General features: G+C 44.1%; 2 protein-coding genes and 1 pseudogene across 2 annotated transcripts in view; all 3 read left to right on the forward strand.

The window, feature by feature from the left end:
* Positions 1–1603: 1603 nt before the first annotated feature.
* LOC124527309 (transmembrane protein 126A-like) lies at positions 1604–4488 on the forward strand (annotated as a pseudogene).
* A 10735-nt stretch (positions 4489–15223) lies between these two features.
* Positions 15224–22202, forward strand: part of MRPS6 (mitochondrial ribosomal protein S6) — a 66965-nt gene continuing 59986 nt past the window's right edge. The window contains exon 1 of the mRNA XM_047100240.1: positions 15224–15406. Within this exon, the coding sequence (XP_046956196.1) occupies positions 15362–15406 (45 nt within the window). The 5' untranslated portion in view covers positions 15224–15361. The remainder of the gene's footprint in view (positions 15407–22202) is intronic.
* The window catches only part of SLC5A3 (solute carrier family 5 member 3), a 34567-nt gene continuing 27687 nt past the window's right edge, over positions 15323–22202 (forward strand). The window contains exon 1 of the mRNA XM_047100236.1: positions 15323–15406. The gene's annotated coding sequence lies outside the window, so the exon portion shown is untranslated. The remainder of the gene's footprint in view (positions 15407–22202) is intronic.

Below are 22202 nucleotides of genomic sequence, written 5' to 3' on the forward strand. Positions count from 1 at the left end.
TGCATCATGCTGCTAACTTGAGTGTCACCGACCTCATAGCTACATTTTTAAACTTCATTTCACTCATGACAATCCTCCACGTATGAATGGGTGGAGGATATGCCTGTTGAGATGCCTGTCTAGCCTTCCCTTCGCTGGAAACTATTTTTCCCTGCCTGTAACCCTCTAAACCTACAGGGCTCAGAGGTAGCTGCTGGCTGTCATAAAGATAAGATTTGACCTATTCTTTTTTAAAAAAATTAAAAAAAATATTTTAGAGAGAGCAGGGGAGAGGGGCAGAGAGAGAGAGAGATAGAGAGAATTACAAGCAGGTTCCATTCTCAGTGCAGGGCCCCAGGCAGGGCTTGATCCCACAACCCGGGCATCATGACCTGAGCCTAATTCAAGAGCCGGACGCCTAACTCACTGAGCTACTTAGGAGCCTCTTGGCCTACTCTTTAGACCTGGCTGATTGGCCCAAGGTGGACCACTAACCCAACCAAGGCTAATAAACATGGCAATTGAAGGAGAGCCTCAGATATCTCTGGGTGGGTTGAGGGATTACATGTAGACCAAGAAGCTAGGAATAGTCATTGTCTACTGTGCAGACTGGAGAGCGGAGAAAAAGGGTCTTTTAAGACAAAGAAGAATAAAGCTTCTGGGCAGAAGGACAGAAATAAAAGATGGAGAGCATTTTAATTATAGTTTGTTCCAGAGGCCCAGTCAGCTGCACATTGCCTTGAGTACTGTGATACATCTGGTGCGCTTATAATAATTCATCCCTCCCTTCTAAACAAACTACAGTCAGTTTGTATTACTTGTAACCAAAAGAATACTATCTAATATGTGTGAACACATATTAAACTCATTGTGTGAAGCAAATTTGTGGGTTTTGTTTTCAAAAGAAATAGCTGTTTGATTGTCTCAGTTGGAGGAACTTTACAGTGTAGACCTGACCTTTGGGTTATAAGTACAGGGACTAGTCCAAAGCATGTGTGCTGGTAAATCCATGAATCCAATTTACCTAAAGCTCAATTCTTAGCATAACTCTAGCCTGATAGCCACTTGCAAAATACCCAACATTGAATATAAGAAAGTTACAGCCAATAAGCTACTTGTGACTTGTGTAGCATCTCCTTATACTTGGGAGTGTTTTATTGGAAGATATCTAAATTGCATTGCATGGTCTATGGTAGAAACTGCTAGTTTACCATCCTCTTTCAGCTAAACCTACACTTCCCAGCCCTTCTTAGAAGGCAAGGCAGGGGCGCCTGGGTGGCTCAGTCAGTTGGGCGGCCGACTTCGGCTCAGATCATGATCTCATGGTCTGTGAGTTTGAGCCCCGCGTCGGGCTCTGTGCTGACAGCTCAGAGCCTGGAGCCCATTTCAGACTCTGTGTCTCCCTCTCTCTGACCCTCCCCTGTTCATGCTCTGTCTCTCCCTGTCTCAAAAATAAATAAAATGTTTAAAAAAAATTTTTTTTAAAAAGAAGGCAAGGCAAAGCTCTAGGATTAAGTTCCAACTCATGGAAGATAAGTAGAGGTGATAGCTTCCGGAACATTCCTTAAAAGGAATGCCACAAGACTTTTCTTCTCCCTTTCTTTCCTGTTTCTGGAATGTGAACATGGTGCTAGATGCAGGAATGGCCATGCTAGACCGCAAGATGAAGCCATGTGTTATAAATGAATATAAATGGGTATAAATGGATAGTGACAAGCTGGAAAAAGCCTGGATCCCCAGCCCTACTTAAATTTAGATCTTTCCATGTAATAAACCATCTTATATAAGTCAATGTTACTTTGATATTTATTTCAGTAGTTGAACCAATACCCCAACTATAACATAGCCTTTGCATGGAAAACCAAAAACGAATGACTGTTTCCTACAAGAGGAATTGTAGCCATTATTCAACAAATGTTTATCAAGTCACCAAGGTCTGAATGTGAACAGCTGAGCACCCTTGGAAAAACTGTTCAGGCTGGTGAAGCAATCCAGCCCATGTGAGTTGATGCGTGCCCAATGGAACACAGGGCATACAGCCCAGGGAAAGAAAGGTTCAGGATAGGCCAGAGAGCTGTCTTCGGACATAAGAAGAATTCATGTGAAAGAGGGGATAGACTTGTTCTGTATGGACCTAACGCGGTGAACTAAGGCCAACAGGTTTATGCAGGGCCTGAAGTGCTAAGATGTAAAGAGTTCTACGTTGACCCAGTTGTTGGCTTCAAGTAACATAAACAGACTCTACAGTCTTAGGCAAAAATGAAATTTATAGGAATAATATTTGGGGGAATCTCAGAATTGACCAGAGACTAGAGAACTGGTTAGGAACCAAGAGAACTTTGGAGTGCTGGTTAGCAAGAAGTATAACCACAGCCATTGAGAAGGAAGCGTCTGGTGAGCATGACGAGTGACCTCTAACTGTTCCTCATGTCACTGAGTCATTTACTCAGGACTCAAAATCATGAGAGAGAGTCTGATGGTTGTACATGGATCATTTTCCGTTTGCTGGCTGAACTTGGTGGAATAGGGGAAAATCTGTCCCTGTTGACCCTGGCATGGAAGTTAGGCACCACCTCCAAGAGGAACCCAGATACGATCGAACAAATATCTGGTGCTACCTTTTGACGCTTTCAAAGCCGATGAATCTGTGACCAGTGTCTCAGGATTGGGAGGGACTAGTCCATTCAGACAAGTTATCTCCTTTCCACCTTCCTCGTATATGCTCATACGCTCTTTGCTGAATGATTCTGACAACGAAAAGCTCTCTTCCTTCTTGTTGTTAAGATGAAATATAGGCTGAGAGTTTAGACTCTCTACCTGGAACTCAAGACCCTCCAACTCTGGTCTCACTTTTGTAGAGCTAAGTCCTGTGAGTCTTCTACAGACACCTTTCCTCCTGTCAGACTTATTCACTCAATGTCACCATTTTCTGACCCCACCAAAACATCTTGTGTTTATTCTCTTTTCTCCTCCCATCTATCTAAATGTTATCCATTCTTCACATTCCGGCTCAAATCCCACATCCTACATGAAACATTCCCAAGCCATCCCAGCCCGAAGTCATGTGTCTTTGGAAATTTTTGCCTCGACTGTTCATTAGGCAGTTAATCACTCCCCTTTTAGATGTTTTCTACTTCTTAGAATTGACACTTAAACCCCGTTAGACAATTTAGTTTTAAACATACTTATAGCTTCTCTCTCTGCGTAGATTACAATTTCTTAAAGACATGGAGTATTTCTTATCCGTCTTTGCATGTGCTGTAAAACTGAAAATTCTTTCCATATGGACCTATTTTTTTTTTTTCTTAATTGATGGGAATACCAGAGGTGAGTGTGGTCTTCACCTCTTATTCAGGAATTTGGGGAAGGGGAAGCAGGGTAAGAAGAGAGTAGAGATATATCAGAACAATGACCTAGAATGGCTTTCCTGAGTATAATAATGATGTGAATGATTTAGATTTTCGTAGGTTTTTTGAGGTTTAATTGATACATAATAAATCACACATATTTGAAGTATATAATTTGGTAAGTTTTGACCTAGGTATACATGCACGATAATATTGCTCTAATCAAGATAATAAAAATATCCATCATCCCTAAACATTTCCTCATTCACCTTTATAATCCCTCTTCTTCACTTCTGCCTCAAGCAGCCACTGATTTGTTTTGTGCCACTGTAGTTTGAATTTTCTAGAATGTTATATAAAAGGAATCACTTGGTATGGGCTCTTTTGCAGGGGAGGGGTCTGGCTTCTTTCATTTGGCCTAACTGAGGTTCGTCCATGTTGCTGAACGTGTGACTAGCTCTCTTCTTTTTACTGCTGAGTTGTATGAAAAGATGGCTGCGTTCAGGCTAGTCGAGCAAAGGTTGGCGTGAACCCCAGCGTGCCAAGGAGGGTTGTGAGCAGAGCATAGGGCTCAAGCTGAAATGTCATGAACCAGATGATACTGTCAAGGAAGACTTAATTTTCAGTATCATAACCAGAAAAATTAACCACCTCCCAGAAGCAGAAAGGAATCTATTTGAACATGGATCAGTATATATTGCACTTAATGCTGCTCTCTATTGTCTAATAGCAAATAGTCTTTTTTGACGCATCTTAAATGTGATACAGGCTCACACAGCTGCTGGCTTACCAATGGCAGTGATCCCATTTTTGACTGCACATGCACCTTACAAAGGTTTTGTAAATCTACCTTTGAATACAGGTGACTTGAATTGTGAAACCTGTACCATAACACAGGGTGGACTGGTTGGTCTTGTTTTTGGTGGTCTATACCCTGTTTTCTTGGCTATACCTGTGAATGGTGGCCAGTTATGAGTCAGCCTTGCTACCAGAAAAAGGAAACATCTTAACTTGCTGGACTAGAATTTCTAAGCCTGCCTTTAGAAAGATGTTATTTCCCATTTTGCTCCAGACCGTGTTTGCAGCATACCTTGGATCTAGACAATATAAATTAGTTATAAAGGCTCTTCAGGTACCTGAACCTGGCCTAGAAATTCAGTGATTGTTAAACAACTTTTTACACAAAAATAAAATTGTAATGTATGGATAAATGTCTAATGTATGAATAGAAAAAAAAGAAATGAGGATGATAACAGTACTCACCCATGGAAGTTTATATATATATATATATATATATATACATATATATATATATGCCAACTTATATAAAAGTTGGCTTTTATATAATTTCCCACATAAACTAATCATAATTAGTTAGGTATTACTTAATCCACTTAACGGATAAAGAACCTAAGACATAAAGAGATGAAAATGCCTTGGCCAGGGGGTGCCTGGGTAGCTCAGTAGGTTAAGCACCCAACTCTTGATTTCAGCTCAGATCACGCTCCCAGGGTTTGTGGGGTTCGAGCCCTGCCTGCATCAGACTCCGCATGGACAGTGCTGAGTCTGTTTGGGATTCTCTCTCTGCCCCTCCCCCACTTGTGAGCGTGTGAGCATGCTCTCTTTCTCTCAAAATAAGTAAACTTAAAAAAAGAGTTTAAAAAAGAAAATAACTTGGCCGGTGCCCTGTAAAGATAAAGGTTACACTTAGGTCTTCTGACTCTCAACCCATGGAAGCTCCAGTCTTTTTATAATGTAAACTCAGAAGGCAGATCCTATCACTTCCGCTGTATACAATTCCTTAGGGTTTTTAAATGTGGATCACAGTCAAGGACAGGGAATTATATAAAGTGTAATACCAGTAGGCAGAGATCATAGGAGACCATCCGAAAGGCCACTTACCATAGGCCCCTTCTCTTTGCCACGTGGCAGTGACACAAGTCTGGTAGGTTGGGGTTGTGATCAGAAGCTTCTGAAATATGGAATGAGGTGCCAAAGAGAGTGTTCCCAAGCCAATGACCTAATGGGAGACTTTGCCCTTCCCTCATGGAGAGAAAGTGAGATCTTAGTTCCTTTGTCCGTCATTGCACACTGGCAGCACCTTTTATTTTATTTTATTTTTTTTATTTTTATTAAAAAAAAAAATTTTTTTTTAACGTTTATTTATTTTTGAGACAGAGAGAGACAGAGCATGAACAGGGGAGGGTCAGAGAGAGGGAGACACAGAATCTGAAACAGGCTCCAGGCTCTGAGCGGTCAGCACAGAGCCCGACACGGGGCTCGAACTCACGGACCGTGAGATCATGACCTGAGCCGAAGTCGGCCGCTTAACTGACTGAGCCACCCAGGCGCCCCTGGCAGCACCTTTTAAGTAGAAAGCACAGTGTGGGTAGGCCCACGGAAAGAAGGGAGGTGGGGTGCCTGGGTGGCTGTCTTAAGCTTTTGACTCTTGGTTTGTGAGTTCAAGCCCTGCATCATCGGGCTCTGTGCTGACAGTGCGGAGCCTGCTTGGGATTTCTCTCTCCCTCTCTCTCTGCCCACCCCCCCGCCCCCCCGCTCATGCTCGCTCTCTCTGTCTCTCTCAAGGAGGGTAGGAAGGAAGAAAGAGAGAAAGAGAGAAAGAGAGACAGAAAGAAAGAAAGAAAGAAGGTACTAGAGTTGGGCCAAGCAGTTTTCTTCTGCCTTCAAGATGATGCCAGAAACATGTTCATATGGAGTAGGCATCTCATTTATTTATTTATTTATATTCACTTATTCACCAATATTTACTCGGCATCTATCACATATCAGTCCCTCCGGTTGGCACTGCGGGCACAAGAGTTTCTTTTTTGAGAATTTACGTATTAATTGTTAAGGCCACAGGGTAATGAAGAGATAGACACGCTGTTAGATCGGGCTGTCTAAGAAGCAGACACCAAGACGGGATTAGACAGGTAAGAGATTTCCTGGAGGAAACGCCTGTGAAGGACAAAGGGAGGGAAGCAGAGAAGGCTGGGGGAAGACATTGCAGGTCTGACACCTGTGCAGGAAAGGGGGAAGGCCAGAGGGGAGGGGACCGTCGTACAATTCCAAGAAGGGTTTGTTCAGGTCACTGCGAAGTCTTTGAGCCCAAGTCACCTATCAGAGGAGTACTGTGTATAAGAGAAATGAACCTGGGAGCAGCCGGAGGGACATGTGGCCTCAGAACTAATAGAGCAATGGATCCAGAGGGACAGCAGCTGGGGATCTCAGCAGTATCTTTTCGCTTCTGTCCTGTGCATGCTGTAACACGGTGTGGTTCATGTGATGATGGAGTAAGCACAGGTGCTAAAAAGAGCACAGATCAGGTGCACCTGATCCAGACTTTCAAGTTTAGAGTAGCATTCCACTCTGCACATGTACCTATATGCACCCGTCTATGCGGACAAGATGTTCCCAGTGTTATCATTGGTTAAAGCCACCCACGAAGGAAACAACCATGTCTGCCATCCCAACGGATACACAGCGGTTTAGCTGGACAATGGAGCATCTTCAGCGATGAAAATAAATGAGCCACAACTACACTCCGTAACTTGGGGAAGGGCCTGGAGTGTGTTCCAGGCAGAAGACGAAGGACAGAAGGGGAAGTGTGCACAGGGCTCAGGGGTTGCGAACACCAAGGAGTGACACTGAGGAGTGGCGAGAGGGGTGGAGGTAGGCGTGTGTAGGTCGGGGTGGGGGGGTGGGGGGGCTACTGCAGAAGGAAGGGCCTTGTAACCAACTCCCTGTTGAGAGTTTGGACTTTACCTTCAGTGCAAAGGAAAAGCCACTGAAGTATTTAAGCTGCGGAGAAACTGAATCAGATGTACGTTTTCAGAAAGATCCTACGGCCGCAGTGTGGGGATATACCTCACAGTACCCAGATGGGTGGCAGTGAGGTGGGCAAAGAAAGGGTTCCTGGTTCTAGAGTGTTGCCTGTGGCACTTGTCCAGGGCTTGCAGCTGTTGGCTTCCAGCTGGAGTCGAATTTAATAGCACCGATTCCCAGGCCTGAAGGTGATCTTCCTGTCAGACCAAAGGCCCTCCTTTCTGCATGTAGGGCCTTTGCCGTTTCTTAATTTTTTTTTTTTCAACGTTTATTTATTTTTGGGACAGAGAGAGACAGAGCATGAACGGGGGAGGGGCAGAGAGAGAAGGAGACACAGAATCGGAAACAGGCTCCAGGCTCTGAGCCATCAGCCCAGAGCCCGACGCGGGGCTCGAACTCACGGACCGCGAGATCGTGACCTGGCTGAAGTCGGACGCTTAACCGACTGCGCCACCCAGGCGCCCCCTTTGCCGTTTCTTAATCACCGAATCATTAACAATAGGAGGAGATTCTCCTATGTGGCTGTTCTCTAATGTCAACCAGGCATATTATGGATTGAAGATAAAGTGTCATCCTTGGTCCCAAAGGCCCTCTCATTTAGATGCTGAACATTTTGGGGGCAGAGGAAGAAAGAAAAAAAAAAAAGAATTTGTAAATAACTGATCACTGCAAAAGCTAACCCCTTAGGAATTCCCTTTCAGGAATCATTTAATGATAGCACTACATGTAATGATTCTTTAATTACTAAAATGACTTGTTCCATTTGCAATATTATAGAGGAGCACTGGGTTAACATGGTTGTTTAATATTTTCTTAGTAATTATGTATTTAGTATTAAGTTGTGGACTTCTTTATTCAAGTTGGGAGCTAAATTCCCAAGATATTTCCTGCGTATTCTCTTCAGGTCTTGGTAACCCTAGGCTGAAAGTTCAAGATGATTTATTGTAGGAGGTATCATCGGATAGCTCCCAACTACCTTGTAATTTTCATTGCGCGTAGGATTTTTTTTCCTTTTGGCAGCATAGATAGCTGCTGTTATTGTTGCCATTAAGTTTGTTTTTTTTTTTTAATATGGGCAATTTGAAAAAAAAAAATAGAGATTATCTAATACTAAAATATTACATCCTGACTTGGTAGGCTCTAAAGTATAAAATCTTCCTGATAGCTGCTTTTGAGGGGTTTGACTTCCTCCCAGACAATGTCTCCATTGCAAAAGATCATTTCCTTCCCGAATATGTTGTCTTTTGGAATCCCCTCTGCCTCCCACATGCTCATACCCGCCTGTCATCTGCCTTAGTAAAAGGAAAGTCCAAAGAAGTTCGGATCAGATCAAGGACACAATTCTGTTTTGACCCTGAGTCAATGGGAGGGCTGCGTTAATAACTCTTGGATATAATTTAATGCCGATGGGCTTTGCTCCTTTTATCAAATCTGTGCAAGCCTTTCTTCTTATAATTAGGGCATTCTCCCCCACACGAATCAACAGAACCCTAGCAACACAGACGAGATGATCCTCACAGAGGGCTGGACTTTGAGATGATACTTGTATATTGATCTTCTTACCAGGAAGTGTTGACTAGCGGTGTCATGACACCCAATTTTCAACATTCCTTGGGTGGCCAGATCATTCAGGTGGTGGATCCTCACAGGCTTTAGGACTATCGCTTTCTTTCTTTGGGTTAAAGCCCTGAATAGGGAGACTATTTAGAGCAATGAAAGATACCCTGTCAGTTTTTCAGAAGATTATAATCTCGCTGTGAAGATTTATGAAGCTAAGACACCCTGAGAAAAAAATACCAATACGTTGAATTGTAATAGAAGTTTCATGAATTAGGAGCTGAGGAAATACCACATGTAGGCGGGACCAGAACCAAGGAAAGTCAGTCCAGAATGTCTATTGAAGAGAAACCTGGGATCCGTTGTTGCCTCACCAGCTACCCGGCAAGTATCCAATCAGTCACCAACTCCTACAGATTCTATCCCCTCACACCCCTTCCCTCAACTTCTGCCAGCCCCCACCCCCTCTTCGGCCTGTGCCACGCCCTCTGAGCTTGACACAGCTCCTGCACTTGCCCCCTTTGAATCCGTTAGGGTCTGATTACCTTCTGCCTGTTCATGTCCAGCCTTAAAACTGCTCTTTGCTGAGCAGGCCTGGCTTGCACATGTCTTGGGCCTCACCCTGAGCGACGGCCCCCTAGTTTATTTTGCTGGGTGCTCCCGCTCGCTTTATACAGCGCCTCCCCTGGGGAAGCCTCGTCCCCTGAAGACCCCTTCAGATGCTTCCTCGTCCCCCTGCACGTCTTCAGCTCGCAGCCTTTGTTCCTTTTACTGAATCTAAACTCCTTCCAGGTGCGTTCTGGATTTTGCACTTGCGGAGCAAGAACATAGAGCTGTTTCACACCTCCGACATTATTGACATTTAACATTAACGTCCCCCAACGTCGGCTGTTGAAGACATTGTAACAACGTCAGAAGAAAAACTAAGCTCTTCCCTAAGTGAAGATGCAGCAAGGATTTTGTTTTTTTAAAGTTCAAAAATATAGTATTTTTTCCTAAAAAAGATCTCACTTTTTTTTTTTTTTGCAAGGGAGGGGAGGCAGAGGAGAAAGTGAGGAAACATTCCATTGAGGCAACCTTTGCTTCACTTCTTTTTTCTTATAAAGTGGAGCCCAAATCTGAGCCATCTCCCCCACCTAAAAACTTTCTTGATCAAAATTAGAAAAATGATTAGGAAATTAGTGGATCAAAAGAGCTCCAAAAATGCCTGACCTAATAACATACGTACGTTGCGCAAAGTGTTTCACGCCGGAGGGCACTCTGCCAATGTCACGTGGGAGATGACCCTATAACGGTCTACAAGGGTGGGTGATGGTGTGTGCAAGGGGGTTTGGAACTAACAGAGTTCAGGAGTGCCTGGGTGGCTCAGTCTGTTGGGCGACCACTTGGGCTCAGGTCATGATCTTGTGCCTTGTGAGTTCGAGCCCCGCATGGGGCTCTGTGCTGACAGCTCAGAACCTGGAGCCTGCTTTGGATTCTGTGTCTCCCTCTCTCTGCTCCTCCCCCTCCTTGCTTGCTTTCTGTCTCTCAAAAATAAACATTTGTTTCTTTTTAAAGAAACGCCAGTGAGTTCACTAGTAAGACATTAAACACAAAATAAGTTTGAAATGTGACTTGGGTCTGGGCCATCAGCTGAGGAACAAAGATAGCCGCTGAGCCGTCAGGCAGAGAAATGGCGGCGTCCTTTCCTCAGGGAGAAGATGATAGGCTGGGGAGAGTGATGACTGACAGCTTAAAATATGACTTGGCTGGACTGTGGGATTATTTTCTCCATTAATTGAACACATGCACATTTCTTCACTTTTTGAGAGTTGTCTTTAGGTGAAGGAGGCCTGTCTTTGACATATCTTTGAGAATTAACGACCTTGTGTGAGCTCAAGGTAAAGCCTTATTATACAGTAATATAAAATAAGAAGGTAAAAAATATGATTAAACTGCCCCAGGGCATATGCTGAAGTTACTTTGTAGAAATAGGGTTGGATTTCAACTTCTGTCCTTATTTCTTCTTTTCTATTGTCTCTCATGAAGCCTTACTTGAAGATGAATCAAGATGTCTGGTTAACCAAATCTTAAATCCATACCATATAAAATGTTTGGGAGACGCTATGTGGCGGAATAATTTTTTTCTTGTATAACTGCAGTTTTGGATTCTTTCACTAATATCACTCACCTCATTGCCCCTTTCTCCCAGCTCCTGGCTATTAGAATCTCTGCTTCTATGAGTTCGACTATTTCAGACGCCTCATGTAAGTGATACGTAGCATTTGCCTTTTTGTGTCCGTATTTGTCCTTCAGTTTCACCCGCGTTATCTCAAATGGCAAGATTTCCTTCTTTTTTAAGTGTGACTACTATTCCATTGTACCCCATTTTCTTTATCTGCTCACAGACATTTCGGTTACTTTGATGGCTCAGTCAATGCGAATAATGCTGCAATGAACATAGGAGTACAGGTGTCTCTTCAAGGTCTGATTTCAATTCCTTTATTTATTAAAAAAGTTTTTTTAATGTTTATTTATTTTTGAGAGAGAGACAGAGAGCGCAAATGGGGGGAGGGACAGAGAGAGAGGGAGACAGAATTTGAAGCAGGTTCCAGGCTCTGAGCTGTCAGCACAGAGCCCAACGCAGGGCTCGAATCCACGGACTGGACCGTGAGATCATGACCTGAGCCAAAGTTGGACATTCACCCGACTGAGCCACCCAGGCGGCTCTGAATTCCTTTATATATGAAACCAGAAGAGGGATTGCTGGATCATATGGGAGTTCTGTCTTTGATTTCTTGAGGAGTCTCCATACTGTTTTCCATAGTGGCTGCACCAATTTATATCCCCACCAACAACGTAGAAGGGTTTCCTTTTTTCCACATCCTCGCCAACACCTGATAACTCCTGACACCATTCTAACAGGTGTGAGGTGATAGGTCATTGTAGTTTTGATCTGCATTTCCCAGATGATTAGTGATATTGAGTACATTTTCACATACCTGGTGGTCCTCCTTTCTTCGTCCATTTTTAAACCAGGTAATTATTTTTGTTTGTTGCTGTTTTTGTTATTGACTTGTATGAGCTCCTTATATGTTTTGGATATTAACCCCTTATCAGACATATAGTTTGCAAATATTTTCTCCCAATCTGTAGGTTGCCTTATCATTCTGTTGATTATTTCCTTCACTGTGCAGAAGCTTTACAATATCATGTAGTCCCATTTGTCTATTTTGCATGTGTTGCCCGTGCTCTTGGTGTCATGCAAAATATCATTACCAGGGCCAACATCAAGAAGTTTTTTTCAAGGAGTTTTATGGTTGCAGGTCTCATATTTAAGACTTTAGTCTATCTTGAGTTGATTTTTGAGTGTGGTGTAAGATAAGGGTCTGATTTCATTCTTTTGCATGTAGATATCCAATTTTCCCAAAGCCATATATTAAAAAGACTGTCTTGGGGCACCTGGATGGCTCAGTCAGTTAAGTGTCCGACCTCGGATTACAGCTCAGGTCATGATCTCACGGGTTCATGGGATCGAGCCTCGCGTCGGGCTCTGTGTTGACAGTATGGAGCCTGCTTGGGATTCTCTCATTCTCTCTCTCTCTGCCTGTCCCCCTCTCATGCTCTCTGTCTCAAGATAAATAAACTTAAAAATAAAATAAAATAAAAAGACTGTCTTTTTTCCATTGTGTATTCTTAGGTCCTTGTCAAAATCAGATGACCATTGGTTGACCATATATGTGTGTTTATTTCTGGGTTCTCTATTCTGTTTGGTCTATATGTCTGTTTTTATGCCAGTACCCTACTGTTTTAATTACTATAGCTTTGTAACATAGTTTGAAATTAGGATGTATGATGCCTTCCACCTTTGTTCTTCTTGTTCAGATTTGCTTTCACTATTCTCTTGTGGTTCCATATGAATTTAAAATTTTTTCCCCATTTCTCTAAAAATTGTCATTGGGCTTTGCTAGGGATTGCACCAAATCTGTAAATCACTTTGGGTAGTCTGGGCTTTTTAACATTACTTCTTCTAATCCATGAACATGGATATCTTTTCATCTGTGACTGCTTCAATTTCTTTCATCAGTGTTTTATAGTTTTAGCGTACAGATTTTTTATCTTCTTGGTTAAGCTTATTCCTAAGTACCAGAGTAATTTTAATACATTAACTACTACAGTGATATTTTATAACTCTAAATGCTGACTTACATACATAGTACAAAACTCAAAGAATCTTTTGGTGAATTTAAATTTGTACTTATAACAGGAAGACACTAAATTTGCATCAGCTTTCCTTGGGATTTTATCATTTTATAATGAACCCATGAGCATTCTGGTGCTGTGCTTTAAAAAAGAAGAAGTTGAAGGGGGCAAATCAGGGCAGCTTGCCCTTCCTCTTCTTCTCAGAAGAAATGGAGTGAGCCTGTGGGCAGCCACCAGATCGGGAAGGCTGGGGGTGCTGTGTTGAGGCATTACGTAATCAGGCTAATTTCCTTATGCCAATTGACCCCCCTCACTCATCCCTGGGTATTAGCTAGGAAAAACTATGGAGCTTCCAAGAGGAAATACTGAAAGCTGAAGTCAACTGGTGGTAGTGCCCTGGCCTTTGGTTTGGCATATTACTTTGGGGTCTGTGTTTTCTCATTCCCAAAATGGGATATGTGGCTGATAACAGGAGGGACACCTGAAGTAGGGACCATCTTGGAACACCTGTATCTCACTTCTAGAGGTTCAAAAATTCTTTGCTTTCTTCTGTAATTTATTTATAATATTTTTTTTTTTTTTAACCAAAAGTGACATTAGTCAGCACTAACCAGGTCATTTGTATTAATGCCTGTGTAGTTTTTCTTTGGAAGAATACAGATTGTGGAGAAGCGCAAGAATAGAAAATGTTAAAACCCAAATATCACAGAGTAGGCGTGTTCAAATCATCTTTATCTTTGGTGGGAGCTGGGAGGTAAGCTACGGGAAATACTAAGGTCTCTGGATAAGGTGACAAAGGGGCTCTAAGTTTACATGGGAATACCTGGTAAATAATATTATTATTAGCACCTTAGTCTGTGTGGTAGGAGACAGGCAGAGGCTGGACTAAGTATGGGCTCAGCCTTCCTATGTGGATCCAAATTTTCTCTATCACTGTTTGACCTGGGCCTAGTTACATAACCTTTGCGTGCCTGTATCTTTGAATCCCTAAAGTGGGAGTTAATAATAGTACGTGCCTCATAAAGCAAGAATTTTTGGAGAGGCATGTAAAAACCTTAGCGTGGTGCCTGACACACAGTAAGTGCTCAGAAAGTTTTACCTCGTATCATTAAAGCACTTTGAAGGCAAACATTTCACCTACAGGCCCTTTTAATGGGACAAGCATGGGCAGGGGTGACAATGGCCGCACGCTCAGTCTCTAAGGAGTGGCGCTGGAGAAAACGCACTTTATACAATGCCTGCCAGGGAAAGTACAGCCAATGGTTGGAGGGAAAGGTGAGCCCTGCGTGCCTGTTTTGGGGGTAAAGGGAATGCACCACGAGACTCTCCTCCCTCCAGAGCACGCTCAGGCTCCCAGACGGTTACTAAACGGCTTTCCAAGTTCTCAGCTGGTCCTCTAAATGAACACTGAGCAAACATTTAAAGAATATCGGTTTGAGCCAAAGTATTAGTCTGCCCTTGGCAACAACACGTGGGTCAGACCGGGCTCACACAACAACAGATGCCTGTGTCGCGCCTCACTTTGTCTGTGCAGGCATCGTTGTCAGCGGTTTACGTGCATCAGCTCACTCAAAGGCATCGCGGTCCTGGGAAGTAGGTGCCCTTCACATCCCCTTTCCGCAGCAGCCTGCCAAGGTCAGGCTGCCGGCGAGGAATGGGCCTGACCCGACCCCGCGCGCAGCGGCTCACGGTCTGCGCCTTGCGCCCACCTCGCAGGGGAAGGGACCCGGGAATCCGCGCCTGCAGCCGCGTGAGGTCGGCTGTGGGCAGGGGGCGAGAGGGGCAGGGTGCACCAAGCATTCCCTGCGCGCAGAACCGTAGTCCTTGGCCGGAACGTTCTGGAACTCCCCTGCGCAACCAGAGGCGGGGAGAGCCCAGGTCCAGCCGCGACCCCGCCCGGAGCAGCGTGGACGCCTAAAAGGTCCCCCGCGCCGAGAAGTCGCGGGAGAGGGGCGCGCGCACGGACGAGACCGCACTGTTTAGCGCACGCGCACACGAGGGCGCACGCTCGCCCGCCGCCCAGGATGAGACGGAAGGCATGGAAAGTTCCAGCTGGTTCGAGAACCGTAGGTAGCTGGAACGGCGGCGGCAGGGTCGGAGGCGGAGTGCGGCCCGTACTGGCCCCTCCTGGCTGGGCTCGCGGAGCCGCCCCCACGCGGGGGCTACGGGGCCGGGGGGGTCCCGGCGGGGATGGCGAGCCTGGGGGGAAAAGAGACTGTCGAGGGGGCGCGGCGCGGCCGCCTTAAGGAGGGGGCGGGGCGGGGTGCGAGGGGGGGCGGGGCGCGCCGAGGGGGCGTGGCGGGCCGTCTGCGCAGCTGCCAGAGCCTTAAAGCCCGGGCTCGCGCGGCCGGAGCGTGCTTTCGCCGCCCGGGAGCCTTCCGGCCCAGCAGTCCGTCAGGCCCCCGCGGTTCCCTCCCCTCCTGCGTCCTGTGAACCGACTCGGTCCGGAGCCGCGCGCGGAGCGTTCGGGCATGCCCCGCTACGAGCTGGCTTTGATCCTGAAAGCCATGCAGCGGGTAAGTGACCTTCCCCCCCCCCAGAGCCCGCCTTCCCGCGCGGGCGCCCCCCCCCACCCCCAGCCGCTAGGCCGTCGCCCCCCGCCCTCCCCGCGCGGCCGGGGGGAGGCCGGGGCCGCGGGCGGGCTGCGGGCGGCGGGCGTCCGCGCTGAGGGGGCGCGCGTGGGCCGGCCGGCGCGGCGAGGCCCCGTGCGCGCGGGAGGCGGGGGTGTGCCCGCGCGGGAGCGCGGCCGCGGGAGGGTGTGCCTCGCACGCGGCCGGCCGGCGGGGCGGGCGGGGGGCGGGGCGGCCGCGGGAGTCCCTGGAAGGTCCGCGGGAGGACACGCGCGAGCGTCCGGCCCCGCTCCCGTCGTCGCGAAGCTGCCTCGTCGCCGGTCCCGCCGCCGCCGCCCGCTCCGCCGCCCGCCTCCACACTAGCGCCCGCCGGCCGCCCCGGAGCCGTCCGCGCTCAATAAAACGTCCTCCACAGCGTGTTTGTGCAGTTATCTGGACCACGGGCGTTTGTAACCGGTCTCACGTTAAAAAAATCTTTGACTTTTCTTTTTCTGACTTCAGCGAAAATCCTGCTCCGGGTGCCCTTAGCCCGGTTTCATTCATCCAAGTTGTGGCCTTTTTTGCGCCTTCCGGAAGAAATTTTTTCTCCCCCTGCTTTTGATTGCTCTTGAGGTAGGGAATTTCAGGTCTGGAGGGATGCTAAGCGAACCTGCAGCCCGTTCATTGCAAGTGATGGTGTGGCCGAGGACAGGGCCCCGCGGCCGGAAGGCAGCTCTTCGTCCTCTGTTCTGGGTCAGGTACTCCACCAGCCTTCGCCGAAATCCCCATTCTTCCCGTGAATTCGGTAACGTAGAGTGTGGTGTGTGCCCCCCACCCCCACCCCCAAGCCCAGGTATGATAAAAAAAATAATAATAAAACCTGTACCACGTCTGAACTTGGGAAGCAGAGCTGTCTACAGCTAGATGATCACGCTCTGGGTCAATTTTGAGGAGTAGCTATTCAATGAAGTTTGGTTCAACTTATTTAAGGCTGGGATCATGGTCTAACCTCTGTAGAAAAACTGGCAGTCAGGGAGCGGTAGGAAGTTGTTACAGTCTTGGCACACTATAAAGTGGGAAAGGACACCAGTGCCTCTTGATCAGGTCCGGAGAGTCTGGTCAGGCATGCCATTGTGTCCCAACTTCGTTCTATCAGAATTTGGAAGAAGATAGGATTGTGTTGTTTAACCTCTGGAGTATCTCCCCCCAACCCCGGGTCTTCTGTCTCCATGCTGAGACATTATGCCTAAAGAGAAGAGGAACGGGGGATGACAAAAAGCACATTTTTTAAAAGGAAACGTTTTTAATTATGTAGAAATTGGTTAGGCCCTGCCCTTTAATCTGTGCTTCTGAGGCGATACCATAGAGCTTGGGAAACGTGTTTTATTGACATTTATTTTACCTCGTTTTGGGACCAAACAGGTGATGGCTAAAGAGTCCGAGTATAGACCTAATGTTTGTTCATTCCATAAACCTTTGAAATGAAAACGCTGCGCTTTGTCTTTAGCATAGCTGCCAAGTACATTGGGTAGTTCACATGGCTCCAAGTAGATTAGTTAAATGTTTTGCCTTTGCCATGTTCTATGTATTTTTTTGTGTTCTGTTTTTTTGTATGCTCCTGTATGTGGCACAAACATTTTTTACTTTAGTGCTAGTTTGGGGAAAATAATTCAATAGTTTCTTTGAAATTCAAGGGGGTGGGGCGACCCACTAGCAGATAATCAAGGTGAACTCCTCCCTGGAGGAGGAGGCCTCCGTGGCCTCTGATAGGACATTGTAACAGTGGTGAAGTTGTATTGAATTCCTTGACCTGAATAAAAGTAAGATTAAACAACAGCAAAAACACCTTTTTCCCCCCCCATAAAACTAGTTTTGGAGGAAGTTGTGAATGTGTAACAAACAGACTTCTGGTTTTGAACAGTTTTGTTTTCAGTTTAGGAATTGGATTCTAAAATAGCATCGATGCTTGGGAAAATGAATGAAAAAGTGAACGTTAGGTATGTAATGCAAAATGCCACTTGCGAGCTTGAACACCTTTGGCAGGCCTGGGAAACCTCCGTTCCAGTCTGTGGCAGTTTGTTTCTGCTGCAGGAAGCCTCTTGTAACTTCTCAATTCCAAGTTGCATGTTTTTCATATTTTTAGATTCTGAAACCCCCTCTAATGGTGATGGTTTACCCCCCCCTCCCCCCGTCTCCCACAACCAACCATTTATGTGTCTTGGAATTGAGGAAATGGGTTTATGTTGACAGTTCTTAACAGGAGACATGGAAGTTGAGACTGTGTTTTTTCCAGCTTTTTGTTTTTTGGATTCCCAGAGAGGTCTTCCTCTTTGTTTCTTTTTTGTGGTACTCTGGAAGCCTGAAGAGCATTCCTAGTCTCTTTGGAGTATGTTACTCTCCCCTCCCCTATTTTATTTCTTTTGACTCCTAGCTGGGCTCCTTAAAAATGAGCAAACAAGAACTTTTAAAATTAAAACACACGATACCGTGTTGAGGCTCAGCATCTCGTGGAGCGGAGACCCAGTGCACTGTAGTACAGTCACTTGTGGGAGTTTCCGTTGACAGATTTCAGGGTGTAGCATACAGCACGAGTCCTTATTCAGCTATACAATTTTGTGTTGATCAGTCCCTTAGAATGTCCAGTGCTGTGTTCTTTCTCAGTTTGCAACTGGAAGTTAAAGGAGTCTGTTTTTGTTGCATTTCCCAGTTTATACATTCATGAATGTAGTTAGTTACCAGTCCTTCCGAGACCAGATTTATTTGGCGGGTGCCATTTAGCTTGAAGTTTGTTTTAATGTGTGTATATAAAAAAAAGTCATATTTTTGTTTCTCCCCGACTTTTAATTTAGCATGAAAAGTAGGTGAAAGTGTGGCTAAATTCTGAAATTAGAAATGGTAAAGTAATGGATGTTGTGAAACCAGGCCTTTAAAGGTGATGACTAAAGCCATTTGAAAAGATGGTTCGTTGCTTAGATCATTCTTAGATTATATTTATAGAAGGGCTTCCAGAATAAAAAGATTGGAATCTTGATATACCTATATCAGGTAGCATCGGAGTTTTCTGACGACTGAGAAACTACCTACCTGTGAGATGGAGAGTTCGTTCTTCACCTCCACCTTGTCCTCTTGCAGTGGGAACACTCAAGTAGAGAGAGGAGGGGTGATGCATTTCGGGTGAGGTCTGACACTGACTCCTGAGGACCTTTCTCTGGCGAGTTTGAGAAAATGGCTGATGTCCTTTCATTTCACCTTGAAATTAGATTTTAAAGGTTGGTATTTAATTTCAGTTAGGCAGAAGACAGCTGCCAATATGTGAATGATAAAGCCACGTGCTGTGTAAGAAACGCCTAGGAAAAGCTGTGTAAATTGTATAAAATTTTTACTTTTAGGATGGGTTCAGGAAGAAGAATTTTGAGATGAAAAAATCTATGCAGAACATTTATATTCTGTGGTTGCTTTGCTTAGGAAGTTTTTTTTTTTAAGTTTAGGAACATTTTAATTGTCATGTGTTAGTATGTTTCTCAGAGTTGGCATGTTTAAAGTTGTGAAAACCCTGAGCAAATATCTTTTCCTGAAGTTTTCCCATGGCTACTCAGGAATTTTTACATGAAGGATTAAAGATTAGTGGTTTAAATAATAACTAGTTTAATTGCTAAATGAATGCACATGTGTACAACAAAATAGTGTTTATTTATCTTGTATATACTTTTCTAATAGGAATAAAATAGCAGAGAGCTACTTTGGAAATCTTGAGTTCTTTTCCATTAAAACAGATTTCACTGGTCATTTTATGTTTAATACTCTCATTTTAAATTTCATTGGAAAGCAGATTATATTTTAAATTTTAAAATCAGTCATTGAAGTAGTTCTTTGTGAAGAGTTTTATGTTGTAATCTGAGTTTAACTTACTTACAACCTGGGTTTTACAAGTTTAGAAATAGAAGTGTAGTGATATTCCAATCCTTGAATATTTCTACAATTTCTGTAATTCCTATAGAAAGCAGTAGGCTTTCTGATTGTGCGGTGAAGAGTCTTCTATTTTTCTTTACTAAAGCCTTTTTGATGAGAAAGACTGGCAACAGTTTTGTGTTTGTTCTAGAGTTGTTTCCACCATAGAATCCTCTGAAAGTAATATCTACAGAATGTTTGCATTTGAGATCCCTTTTGGAGACATAAAGTGCTAATGATAATGAACTCAAGTATGGGACTGGCCAAACCTAGGTCATTGCAGCTTGGCTTGTTGGCAACATTTGATGATGAGGAAATAGTGACATTTCTGCTCTCAGGTGGTGGCAGACAAAAGTTCAAAAGGAAACCTCTTTGTTCTAGCTGTCAGCTGGAGAAGTTAGTCTTTTTCTTTTGGGCCCTCCTTGAACAGCTTAGCTTGTATCTTTAATAATCACCCTTTGTGTTTTGTCTGCTTGAAACCAGACAACTGAAAATAGTTCTCCAGTAATGAAAGACTTGAGCCTTGTGGGCAATGTTATACTCTCATTTGGTATTAAAGTTTTCTTGGGTTACAGCTCATTGCCGCAGCAAGTGATTGAAGAAGGAGTCCTGTTCCTGCCCCTGAGCTACAGCTAAGGTACAAGGAGTGGCTTGGGGGTAAGGAATCCTTCCTCACCAGATGTGGTTTGTATTTGTTAAGACTGCTTATCGGAAGTTGACATTTCTGCACTAATTTTTATTTTCTTAATTGTTACTCATGACCCGCACATTCGTTACTCATGTTTATAGGTTTTTAAAAATCTGGGGATTTATGTGCAGACTGCTATTGAATCTTCTCACCTTTAGATCACAAAATCACTTTAAAGGAAACAAAGAGTTTGAAAGCAATGAGGGACAAATTCTAAGGTAATAATTTTCATTCAGTTGCCTTTGCTGTATTTGTAGTACAAGCATAATTTTTCTGTTCCTTATAAAGAATACCTCTTCTTAGTGAAAGGCAATGTTCTTACCCAACAGGGATGTCAACACATGTTCTCTCTTAGTGGAACCAAATTTAAGGAAATCAACCAAATTTAAGGAATGTCTGGTAAGGTATTAATATATTTAAAGGAAAAACTGCCCTTAGGAGTTTGGAAAAGGACAGTTAATCCAATTCTCGTATCTTTGTTCTGTGCTACAGCAGGGAGTCCGCAAACTGTGGCTCACAGGCCAGTTTAGCTGCCGCCTGTATTGTATGGTTTGTGAGCTTGGAAAGAATTTTACATTTTTAAGTAGTTGGGGAAAAAAATCAAAAGAAGGGTAACTTATGTGAAAATTTTATGAAATTCAAATTTCAGTGTCCATAAATGTAGGTGTATTGGAACATAACCCTGTTTATTTTTTTTATATTTGTTCTCACCCTTTACAGAAGAAGTTTGCTGACCCTTGGTTTAGAGTATACAAACAAAATTTCCTAGGTTCAGTATTAGCTTTACGGTGCTGTTTTCTGACATTTCTGCATCAATGCCTTCCATTTTCCTCCTCATATTTATACCTTTTACTTTCATATGGATGATTTGCCTTTTTTTGGTAACAAGCCCAGAACCCTGGCGTTTTGTGCTCTTCTGTGTGCTGGTTATATAGCCTCCTGGATGTCCCCTTGGCACTGCAAACTCAATATGGTTCAGACTTGAGTCGCCTACCCTAAAACTGGTCTAACTTACTCTGTGGCTTCTCTGTCTTCTGTCACCTGTGGCTGAGCAAATGCAACTCCTTATATTCCTGCAGTCCCAATCCCATGTAGTGTCTTCTCTGCTCAGGTTGAACCACTAATATTTCTATCTTGATTCTTGCAGTTTCTTAGCTGGTCTCTAACACACTGCTGAGGGGAGGATAATTAATGCCTGTAGTAAATATGTTTCTTGGAGTACAAAAATAGTTCTTGAGATGCTGTAAGACAGTCAAATTCAGATTCAGTTGAGATTCATTTTTAACTAGGAGATAATACAAAGCATTGTATAGTGGTGGCTTTCTGACTACTTCATTGTCTTTCATAGTTGATTGTGTCAACACTTGCCAAATTCCAGCACACCTCTCTTTTTCAGAGACATTCAGAATGAAGTCTGGCATCTAAGGCCACCTGTGATAGAATGCCCAACTTTTTTGTTTTTAGACTTCATATCAATTTCTTTCATTCCCCTTTCCATATATTAAGTACACAGACCTGTTGTAGATCTCCATAAATACCATTACGTTTCATTTTCTTTGGTGCCTGTGTCATCCTGCTTTTCTTGGAATGCCCTCCCTTTCCATATTACCCATGATATACATGAAAACTTGCCTCAAATTCATTTTCACTCCGCTAGTACATTAAAAAAATATTGAGGGCCTGCACTGTTGGGGGAGTATAGACTGTAATTTTTCCTTTGGATTTGCATGGTGTTTTCCTGTGTCTTATCACATGGATCACTTTCTACTGCATATTGTAGTTAATTGGTGAATGTTTATCTTCTTTGCTAGATTACAAATTCTTGAGAGTCCAGCCTGTTTCATTTCTATCCTCTCCGCTCCTCTGCACTGCACATGTCTGTGTTCACTTAGCTGCCTTATGGGATTCCTACTCTCATCTCTGAAACAGTTTTGGGTGATAGCATGCTGACCTCTTGTGTTAGTGAATTGCTTTCAAGTCAGTGCACTTGGCTTGCACTGGGCAAGATAATATGCCTACCAGAAGTGGTGTTCGTTTTCAAGACTATTTGATGGCAGGTAATCTTGTTTTTATAATAATTAAATATCATGTAAACTGATAAAATGAGTGCAAAACTTTTTTTCTCCC

Source organism: Lynx rufus, unplaced genomic scaffold (genome assembly GCF_022079265.1).
Source record: "Lynx rufus isolate CCGP_SWC_20201006 ecotype Redwood Valley unplaced genomic scaffold, mLynRuf1.p SCAF_5, whole genome shotgun sequence".
Lineage (NCBI taxonomy): Eukaryota > Metazoa > Chordata > Mammalia > Carnivora > Felidae > Lynx > Lynx rufus.